At 36.8% G+C, this 11,320-nt stretch overlaps 1 protein-coding gene across 3 annotated transcripts; it reads left to right on the top strand.

Moving 5' to 3' along the window:
* Nucleotides 1–6,300: 6,300 nt before the first annotated feature.
* On the top strand, nucleotides 6,301–7,934 carry LOC133780229 (DEAD-box ATP-dependent RNA helicase 41-like). Of its 3 annotated transcripts, none has more exons than XM_062220087.1 (3): nucleotides 6,301–6,528; nucleotides 7,332–7,406; nucleotides 7,773–7,934. In XM_062220087.1, exons 1-3 carry the CDS (start codon nucleotides 6,307–6,309, stop codon nucleotides 7,839–7,841), a joined length of 366 nt encoding a protein of 121 aa, XP_062076071.1. In that variant the 5' UTR covers nucleotides 6,301–6,306; the 3' UTR covers nucleotides 7,842–7,934. The 3 variants fall into 3 exon arrangements, 2 of the variants coding, with proteins under 2 accessions (XP_062076071.1, XP_062076072.1); XM_062220088.1 differs by lacking the exon at nucleotides 7,773–7,934 and adding an exon at nucleotides 7,622–7,706; XR_009869173.1 differs by lacking the exon at nucleotides 6,301–6,528 and adding an exon at nucleotides 6,618–6,669.
* The last annotated feature ends 3,386 nt before the right edge of the window (nucleotides 7,935–11,320 follow it).

An 11,320-nucleotide genomic window follows, 5' to 3' on the forward strand; every position in this document is an offset into this window, starting at 1 on the left:
CTTCCTGAAGATATCTCCTATGAAGGGTGTCAAGCGGTTCGGGAAGAAAGGCAAGCTCAGTCCCCGATTCATAGGTCCTTTTGAGATATTGGACAAAGTGGGACCAGTTGCGTATAGACTAGCCCTACCGCCAGCACTAGCCGATAGTCACAACGTCTTCCACATCTCGATGTTACGCAAGTATGTGTCAGACCCATCTCACGTCCTCAAGTACGATACCATAGCGCTCCAGAAAGACTTAAGTTACGAGGAACGATCAGTTAGCATCCTAGATAGGGGGATGAAGCAGTTACGGTCCAAGAGCTTTCCTATAGTTAAAGTCCTATGGAGCAATAGTTCTGAACGCGAGGCAACGTGGGAGTTGGAAGAGGACATGCAGAGCCGGTATCCGGAGTTATTTGGTAAGTAAATTTCGAGGACGAAATTCTTTTTAGTAGGGGAGAATTGTAGAGTCCAAGAACTTTACTTAGCTAATTGTTTAGTAGTATTATAGTATGTTTACTGTTATCATTGTTACTTTGGATTTTTGGTTCAGACCGGGAGTTATTTGGACACTCATAGTAGTACTTATAGATTTTCTAAGTTTAACCTATAGTTTAAGAATATTAAGTATAACCTAAGGTTTGATTAATGTGACTGATATTAAGGATTATATTAGGATATTATAAGGTTTAGACATCAACCAATAGGATTTTAAGCACATGTTTTGAATGGTAATTAAGGATTAAGTATTTTTGAGGATTAAATTAAATAAGGGTAAAAGTTTGAATGTATAGGGTCAGTCAGCATCTTTAAGCACGTTGAGGGCTTAGTCAAGGCTGTTTAGTCCATTCAAACTTAGCTAAAAATGTGTAAATTCGTGTTTAAATATTCTGCGTATGCCGATATATCGCAGCTATAGGGGGCGATATGTCGCAGCACGTAGATACGGAAAACACGAATCGATGCACGGTCGCCTCGGGAACAAAGGTCCAGGCGATATATCGCCTATAGGGGGCGATATATCGCCTCCACCAGCATGTTTTCAAATTCATTTGAATTCTTTTCCCTTCAGCCATTCAAACGCCTTCAACAGTCCAGCATCTTCTGAACGAGTCTTCAGCCTCTGCTGAACGATTATTCAAATGATTTTCACTTAAAAAGCCATTATTTTTATTCAAGTAAAATCAAGATATTTTCATTCCCAAACTCTATAAATAGGACCTAGTACCCAGCCATTATTCACCATTTGCTCTAAGTTCAGAAGCTGCTAGTGTTAAGTGAGTGTGAGAGTGTAAACACTTGGTTTGGGGAAAAACTATAAGCTTAAACATCATAAGCTTATCAAACACTTTGGGAAGTGAGTTCTATAGTATTTCGGTGAAGGTTAGATTGATCTTGCAATCTTTGAGGTAAACCCAAAACTTTAGTTCTTTTCTGTATTTTTATGTTATTTCCTTTCTCAAAACCTTCTACTCAGTCCCCTAACCTTATTCTTATTTTGGTTAGGGAATCCAAGCTTTTAAGCATATAAGTCGGTAAGTATGTTTTCTATGGTTTAGTCTTTCCATCTCTTTCATTTCATCTCCTTTCTTTAGACTTACTCTTTCTTATGGTTTTAGGAGTGTTCCAACAATCCCAACTCAGTCCATAATCTCGGTAACTTTGGTAAGGAAAATAGGCTAGAATTAATATGTTATGTGCTTATGTTATATATATGTTTATGTTATTAAAAGTGTTATGATATGTATATGTGTATGTTTGTAGGCTTGGGCATATGACCCATATGACTAACAAGACCCCAAATGGGTTATGGGCATATGACCTACTTAGCTAGTAGGACCCCATTAACCCCATGGGCATATGCTTGTTTAGTCTATGGGACCCCAAGTAATAATGGCCATTATAATAAGTGTATGTTATATGTATTATGTTAGGTCTTTATGTTTTCTTATGAAATTATGTATGTGACTTTGTGTTAGATTTTCCTTACTGGGCATTAGGCTCACTCCTTTCTGTTTATGTGCAGGAAAATAAGTTTAGAGGCGGAAAGATTCGTGACGCTTGGAGAATGTGTATCGATGATGAATGGAGTCAAGGGGCCGAGCGTTATTCGATTCGAGGATATAGTCTCCTTTTATGTTTTTATGGTTTTTATGTGTATTTTCCGCATTATTATGAAATGTCTTTTATTTTAAATCTTGTTTTGTTTTAAAGACAATGGGATCCCAAAATCCTTCTTAGTATTCTGTTTATTTGTAAATAACTCTTATTTTTCAAGTTACTCAATAAATTATGGTATTTTCGTAAAAATGTAAGTTTTATGTATAGTTTCGATAATGGTCCAATTAGTCTAGATTAGTGGGTCATTACAAAGTAGCAGGCCTTCGAACACCCATAATATCTGCACTCGAAGCACGGAATATGATGCAACATGGATGTTCGGCATTCCTTGCCAGTGTAGTGGATAAGACCAAGGAGTCAGAACTAAAGCCAGAAAATGTTCACATTGTTTGTGAGTTCCCGGAGGTGTTTCCCGAGGAATTACCAGGACTACCCCCAGACAGAGAGATCGAGTTTGTAATCGAGCTTGCACCTGAAACTGCACCGATATCTAAGGCACCCTATCGAATGGCGCCGGTAGAGTTAAAGGAACTTAAGAACCAACTACAGGAGTTGTTGGACAAAGGGTTCATAAGACCTAGCCATTCGCCATGGGGAGCACCAGTCCTATTTGTGAAGAAGAAGGACGGGAGTATGAGGATGTGCATTGATTATCGAGAGCTCAATAAGGTCACCATTAAGAATAAGTATCCTTTACCTAGGATAGACGACCTTTTTGATCAGCTACAAGGGGCTTCAGTGTTCTGAAAGATTGATCTGCGGTCTGGGTACCATCAGTTGAAAGTGAAAGAGGGAGACATACCGAAAACGGCCTTCAGAACTCGCTATGGACACTACGAATTCTTAGTGATGTCCTTTGGACTCACCAATGCCCCAGCAGCCTTTATGGATATGATGAATAGGGTATTTAAGGATTTCTTGGACAAGTTCGTAGTAGTGTTCGTTGACGATATCCTCATTTACTCAAAGACCAAGGAGGAGCACGAAGAGCACTTGAGATTGACTCTAAACAGATTACGGGAACATCAGTTGTACGCCAAGTTCTCTAAATGTGAATTTTGGCTGGAACAGGTAACCTTCTTAGGGCATATAGTCTCCAAGGATGGGATTGCAGTAGACCCATCAAAGATCAAGGCCATTAGAGACTGGCCCCAGCCAAAGAATGCCTCAGAAGTTCGGAGTTTCTTAGGGTTGGCAGGTTATTACAGAAAGTTTGTCGAGGGTTTCTCGAAGATCGCTACCCCGTTGACCAACTTAACCCGGAAACATCAGAAGTTCGCATGGACAGAAAAATGTGAAGAGAGTTTTCAGACCATGAAGGATAAGTTGATTTCCGCGCCTATCCTTTGTGTTCCCACTGAGGGCGGAAAATTTGTGGTATACTGTGATGCGTCAAAGAACGGTTTGGGATGCGTGTTGATGCAAGAAGGGAAGGTGGTAGCTTATTCTTCCAGACAACTCAAGGATTATGAGCAGCGGTATCCCACTCATGACCTTGAATCGGCAGCTGTAGTATTCGCACTCAAGATATGGAGACATCACCTGTACGGAGATAGGTGTGAGATATACACCGACCACAAAAGTCTGAAATACTTTTTCACACAAAAAGAACTAAACATGAGGCAACGAAGGTGGTTGGAATTAGTAAAGGATTACGATTGCGAGATTCTATACCACCCAGGCAAGGCAAACGTAGTTGCCGATGCTTTGAGCAGGCGGGGATATGGGAGTGTCTCAGCACTGTATGCGATAGAGATGCCTCTTCAGAAAGAGATCATAAATGCTAGGATTGAAATTGTGACAGGAAGTTTGGCAAACCTCACATTGCAATCCTCTTTACTAGAGCAAATCCGAGAAGGACAGAAATTGGATGAAGCCTTGGTGAAACAAGAGGCTTTGGTACAAGAAGGTGGTAACAGCGATTTCATGGTGTCTGATGGTGGATTGCTAAGATTCAGGGGTAGGATTTGTGTACCTGACAGTGCTAAAATTAAGGAAAGTATCATGAAAGAAGCGCACACAACTCCTTATTCCTTGCACCCAGGATCCACGAAAATGTACCAAGACCTCAAAGCACTGTATTGGTGGCATGGAATGAAGAGGGACATTGCTGAGTTTGTTGCTAGATGTTTGACATGTTAGCAAGTCAAAGCGGAACACCAGAGACCAGCAGGGTTACTTCAACCGCTCTACATTCCTGAATGGAAGTGGGAGGATATCACGATGGATTTTGTGGTAGGGTTGCCTAGAACTACCAAGCAGCATGACTCAGTGTGGGTGATAGTAGATAGACTCACTAAGTCTGCTCATTTTCTGCAAGTTAAGACTACATACTCGGCGGATCAATATGCTGACTTGTATGTTAGTGAAATAGTGAGACTTCATGGGGTGCCAAAGTCGATAATTTCTGATCGAGGGTCAGTTTTCACATCGAACTTTTGGAAAGGGCTACAGAGAGCTATGGGATCAAGACTGAAGTTCAGCACTGCTTTTCATCCTCAGACTGATGGCCAGTCCAGGAGGACTATACAGATATTAGAAGACATGTTGAGGTGTTGTGCATTGGACTTTTCAGAGTCTTGGAACCGATATCTACCTCTAATGGAGTTCTCGTATAACAACAGTTACCAATCTACCATAGGGATGGCTCCCTATGAGATGCTTTATGGGCGTAAATGTAGATCTCCCTTGCACTGGGATGAAGTTGGGGAGAAACGGATTTTAGGGCCTGCAGCAGTTAGTGAGGCTAGTGAGGCAATTGAGAAGATACGCCAAAGGATGCTTACTGCGCAGAGTAGGCAAAAGAGCTACGCTGACCTCAAGAGAAGGGACATCGAGTTTGCTGTAGGCGAGTTTGTTTTCTTATAAATCTCGCCGATGAAAGGTGTGATGCGTTTTGGAAAGAAAGGGAAGTTAAGCCCTAGATATATCGGTCCATTTGAGATATTGGACAGGATAGGGAAAGTTGCGTACTGTTTGGCACTGCCCCCAGCATTAGCTGAAACGCGTAACGTCTTTCACATCTCGATGTTGCGTAAGTATGTGTCAGACCCCTCTCATGTGATGAGTTACGAGCCGTTACAGCTGAAGCAGGACTTGAGTTATGATGAACAGCCTGAGCGCATTTTAGAAAAGGGAATCAAGGAACTGAGATCCAAAAGGATTCCACTAGTCAAGGTCCTGTGGAAGAATAGTACGGAACGAGAAGCAACATGGGAGTTGGAGGATGACATGAAAGCAAGATACCCTGAGTTATTTGGTAAGAAAGAATTTCGGGACAAAATTCCTTTTAAGGAGGGTATATTGTAGTGCTCCAAAAAAAAAAATTTAGATTATTTAAATTTTGTGCTTTATTTGATTTAAATGTTAAGTGTGATGAATTGTTTTATTTAAGTGTTGTTATTTTATTTAATTGTTTATTTGTTTTATTTGATTGTTTGTTATTTTATTTAATTGTTAGAAATGTTTTGGTTAATTAATTTAATAAGTGAATAATTGTGTAACATGTTATTTTACTATTAGTGTTACATTCACTACTACAAAATAACCTTTACGGGACACTTTTTTAGGACACGCACATAAATGCAAGTCCTTAAAAATATTTATGAAGTTTTTAGGACACTCATTGAGAGTCCTAAAAAAACACAATTTAGGACTCGCAATGAGTGTCCTAAAAGAAAATGCGAGTCCTAAAAAAATCTGGGCTATAAAAATAAGTGTTTTACTTAATATTTTTAAGGACTTGCTTTGGGAGTCCTTAATACTCTTTTAGGACTCGCAATGAGTGTCCTAAAAGAATTTGCGAGTCCTAAAAAATCTGGGCTATAAAAATAAGTGTTTTACTTAATATTTTTAAGGATTTGCTTTGGGAGTCCTTAATACTCTTTTAGGACTCGCAATGAGTGTCCTAAAAGAATTTGCGAGTCCTAAAAAATCTGGGCTAAAAAAAAATATATCTTACTTAATAATTTTAAGGATTTTCTTTGGAAGTCCTTAATACTTTTTTAGGACTCACTGGGAGTCCTAAAAGTATTTAGGACTCCCAAAGCAAGCCCTTAAATATTTTAAGTAAAACTCTCAAAAACAGCCATATATTTCGGGTTACACATATATACTTAAAAAACTTTACACATTTGGGGTTTTATAGGGTTACATATACTCAAACCCACAGCAGCCACACAAGGAGATGAACGGCTGAACGGCATGACCAAGGCTGAAGGAGATGAACGGCAGCAGGTGGTGCTCGACGGCAGTGACGTTCCAGCATTCTCGGCGGCGTCGACGGCGGTTCCAGCGTTCCAGCACTCACGGCGGCGCAGGTCTCGGCTCCAGCAGGCTCTCTGGCGGTGCAGGGTCTCGGCTCCGGCGGTGCAGGTTCTCAACTCCGGCGGTGCTGGTTGCTCACGGTTCCAGCCGTGGGTTGAGGTCTGTATATTGCTTATTTTTTTTTATTTGTTTTCTTATATAAATATATATATTATAATTTCAGATATATATATATATGATATATCAATCAAAATAATATATATATATACTAGAGAGCTTGCTCAACAAATTGAGAAGGAGGTATTCTAGTTGATTTTTAGATGGAGCAAACCAGTGAGATATTTTGTAATCTGTGGTCCTAATTATTTTTGCCACTGGCACTCCATTGTACTCTATTAAATAATCCAATGCTGCTATGAATGAGATATTTGTAATATGTGGTAATAAGTGGTTTGATAAATATAACTGCAGTTAAGCCTGTTTAGAGTCATCTGATCTTAGATGGTAGTTGTAGTTGATTTTAAGATGGGAGCAAACCAATGACCTATTAATAAGATGTGGTAATAATTATTTTTGGAACTTCATAGTAAACTATTAAATTATGCAATAATGAATAAGATAAGTGGTTGCGATAATTATAACTGCAATTGAATCTGTTTAGAGTCATCTTATTTTACATATAATTGTATAAGCCTGGGTGTGTATTCCTTTCCTCATTGCATCTTATGTGAGTAGAACTGTTTCAGGTGTCTCATTATGGTAGTTTCTATTTTCAAGTAGAATTCCTACTTTACATTTTGTAGATTCTATTTGTTTCAGTTTTAAGCACCCTTTTCCGTTCGCCATTTGGATATTAATGTTATTGAACATGATATATATGTTCAAGATAATTGAGTATATTGTGCTGTCACTGTGTATTGATTCTGTGTCATAATAATGAGTTTCTGTTTTTTACTTTACAGGTTAAGGCTTTTAGCAAATCTCTCGAGTCATTTAAAACTGCAATTGTTGTTGGTGGAACTAATATATCTGACCAGGTGACTGATGTGGATTTATAGTTTATTATTTACTTAAGTTCTCCCCTGTGTGGTCAAAGGGAATACTGTTGGGTGGATTATGTTGATCTATATTGTTTATTTATTTATTTTTGACATTTCTTATGTTGTGGTTATTTTCCTATAATTTAAATTTTATGTTCTAACTAATGAGTTATTAATTAAATATTTAATTGATATCTTATTCTTTATGGTAGGATGTGTACCCTTAATTTCAATTTCGACTTCTCTTTTATCTTAAGTCTGAAATACACCGTTCTTTGGGTGTATGGAATGTACTTTCTGTCCTCGTGAAAAAGGCCATATCAATATGTGTTTGACTGATTTCACTGCTGGATGCCAAAACAGAGGTCTGAGCTCCGTGCTGGAGTTGATATAGTTGTTGCTACTCCTGGGAGATTTATAGATCATTTGTAGCAAGGAAATAGTTCACTTTCAAGAGTTTCATTTGTTGTTCTAGATGAGGCTGAGCTGACAGAATGCTTGACATGGGGTTTGAACCTCAGATAAGAGAGGTACGCTCCCTTCCTACCTCAAATATTTCTATTTTTCTCTTTTACTTGAGATTTTTTCTGTTCCATCTGTTTGTATGCTCCATCAAAGCCTGGCTATTCATGTCCCCCTTTCCCTGTTGCACAACTTATTCCATCGCAGAAAATCACATGCCTCAAGATATTGACATTTCTACATTACAAACATTAGGCAATTGGGATCTTTCTCGAGCTTGGAATAGACCTTTTACAAGCCATCCAAAGGTATATATATATACATATATATCTATGTATAGCTAGTTTGAGAATGTGCTTAATTATTATATATGTTTAAGAGAGTTTCTAAAAATTAATGACGAGTATACATATAAATATTATATATACAAAATGCAAAGAGTTCCAGGCACTGGGGAATTGGTTACAATTGGAATTGCCCCAACGAAGCCTTATCTTGAAATAGGAGTAATTTCAGGTATATATATATAGATGAAAACACACACACACTATATATATATATATATATCTTAATTATTAGTGATTATTATTTTTAATATTTGTAATTATAAATTTTAATTCAGCTGATGGAAAGAATCTAGTTCATAGAGCGGATCTAAAGCTCAATCGGTGTCCAATTTGCCATGACATTGGAATCACAAAGAGGTAATTATTAATTAATCAAAGCTTAATTAATTAATTAATTACAAATATCAAATGTTAAACTAATATATAAGCTTTTCATACAAGTTAATTGGTTTCATTAATTAATCATATATATAATATTGGGGTTGCTTCAGGTACAATTTGATTATGGATATTCCACTTACTATAGACATAATTAATCAAGGCTCTTAAATGTATACGAGTTGATAAATTTTGGTTAAGACAGTTAATGCCTGTAACATTCTAATTCCACACATTATTTATAAATTTCATTCTCATTCCTTCTAGAGAATGATTCTTCCTTGAGCTTCCTTGGGCTGTTCCACCTTGAAGTGAGGCTAGATACAATATTTTTAAAGTTTTCTTGTATGAATACTTTAATTGTTTGGATACATTTCATTGTTTTCCCAGAGAGTTTAATTAATGGTTATATAAATAAATAATATAGGGAACTAGAATGTTTAAAACACTAAAAATAATATAGGCTAATAATTTTCTATTTATAATATAGGGTAATAATATCAAACTTTTGTTGTCGAAACAGGTAATAAACAATATACAACTACATAGTATTAATTTAGTACAATTTTTATATATGCTTTGAATTTATTACCACTAATATAATTATAATTAAATTTTTGTTTTTTTTTTTTCAGTTCACCTCCGACAAACCATATTGTAGAGTCCAAGAACTTTACTTAGCTAATTGTTTAGTAGTATTATAGTATGTTTAGTGTTATCATTGTTACTTTGGATTTTTGGTTCAGACCGGGAGTTATTTGGACACTCATAGTAGTACTTATAGATTTTCTAAGTTTAACCTATAGTTTAAGAATATTAAGCATAACCTAAGGTTTGATTAATGTGTCTGATATTAAGGAATATATTATTATATTATAAGGTTTAGACATCAACCAATAGGATTTTAAGCACATGTTTTGAATGGTAATTAAGGATTTAGTATTTTTGAGGATTAAATTAAATAAGGGTAAAAGTTTGAATGTATAGGGTCAGTCAGCAGCTTTGAGCACGTTGAGGGCTTAGTCAAGGCTGTTTACTCCATTCAAACTCAGCTAAAAATGTGTAAATTCGTGTTTAAATATTCAGCGTATGCCGATATATCGCAGCTATAGGGGGCGATATGTCGCAGCACGTAGATACGGAAAACACGAATCGATGCACGGTCGCCTCGGGAACAAAGGTCCAGGCGATATATCGCCTATAGGGGGCGATATATCGCCTCCACCAGCATGAATTCAAATACATTTGAATTCTTTTCCCTTCAGCCATTCAAACTCCTTCAACAGTCCAGCATCTTCTGAACGAGTCTTCAGCCTCTGCTGAACGATTATTCAAATGATTTTCACCTAAAAAGCCATTATTTTTATTCAAGTAAAATCAAGATATTTTCATTCCCAAACTCTATAAATAGGACCTAGTACCCAGCCATTATTCACCATTTGCTCTAAGTTCAGAGGCTGCTAGTGTTAAGTGAGTGAGAGAGTGTAAACACTTGGTTTGGGGAAAAACTATAAGCTTAAACATCATAAGCTTATCAAACACTTGGGAAGTAAGTGAGTGCTATAGTATTTCGGTGGATGTTAGATTGATCTTGCAATCTTTGAGGTAAACCCAAAACTCTAGTCCTTTCTGTATTCTATGTTATTTCTTTTCTCAAAACCTTCTACTCAGTCCCCTAACCTTATTCTTATTTTTGGTTAGGGAATCCAAGTTCTTAAGCACTTAGTGGTGGTAAGCATATTTTCGTTTAATGGTTTAGTCTTCCTATTCTCTTTCATTTCATCTCCTTTCTTTAGACTCACCCTTGTTCATTGTGGTTTTAGGAGTGTTCCAAAAGTCCTAACTCAGTCCATTTTATCCCGGTAACTTTGGTAAGGAAATAGGCTAGAATCAACATGTTATGTGATTACGTTATCTATATGTTTTATGTTATTAAAAGTGTTATGATATATGTGTATGTTTGTAGGCTTGGGCATATGACCCATATGACTAACAAGACCCCAAATGGGTTATGGGCATATGACCTACTTAGCTAGTAGGACCCCATTAACCCCATGGGCATATGCTTGTTTAGCCTATGGGACCCCAAGTAATAATGGCCATTATAATAAGTGTATGTTATATGTATTGTGTTAAGTCCTTATGTTTTCTTATGAAATTATGTATGTGACTTTGTGTTAGATTTTCCTTACTGGGCATTAGGCTCACTCCTTTCTGTTTATGTGCAGGAAAATAAGTTTAGAGGTGGTAAGATTCGTGATGCTTGGGAGGATGTGTATCGATGATGAATGGAGTCAAGGGGCCGAGCGTTATCGATTCGAGGATGTAGTCTCCTTTTATGTTTTTTTATGGTTTTACATGTATTTTCCGCATTATTATGTAATGTCTTTTATTTTAAATCTTATTTTGTTTTAAAGACAATGGGATCCCAAAATCCTTCTTAGTATTCGTTTTTTTGTAAATAACTCTTATTTTCAAGTTACTCAATAAATTATGGTATTTTCGTAAAATGTAAGTTTTTATGTATAGTTTCGATAATGGTCCAATTAGTCTAGATTAGTGGGTCATTACACATATACTACTCAAGAAATTGACGAAGTTAGAGAAGAATGGGCAATGTCATTTTTACAATTGGTTAGAGCAAAATGAATGATATTATAGCTAGCTAATTACAATACATGTTTAGAAATTTTAAATTTATTTCGTAAAATTTTTTTGCCAATT

This window comes from Humulus lupulus, chromosome 5, assembly GCF_963169125.1.
Source record: "Humulus lupulus chromosome 5, drHumLupu1.1, whole genome shotgun sequence".
Lineage (NCBI taxonomy): Eukaryota > Viridiplantae > Streptophyta > Magnoliopsida > Rosales > Cannabaceae > Humulus > Humulus lupulus.

Coding starts and splice junctions, on each gene's coding strand:
- LOC133780229 (XM_062220087.1), top strand. CDS start 6,307: ATGACCAAGGCTGAAGGAGATGAACGGCAGCAGGTGGTGCTCGACGGC. Junction 6,529..7,331: donor GGTTCCAGCCGTGGGTTGAG/GTCTGTATATTG, acceptor TTTACTTTACAG/GTTAAGGCTTTTAGCAAATC. Junction 7,407..7,772: donor GAACTAATATATCTGACCAG/GTGACTGATGTG, acceptor ATGCCAAAACAG/AGGTCTGAGCTCCGTGCTGG.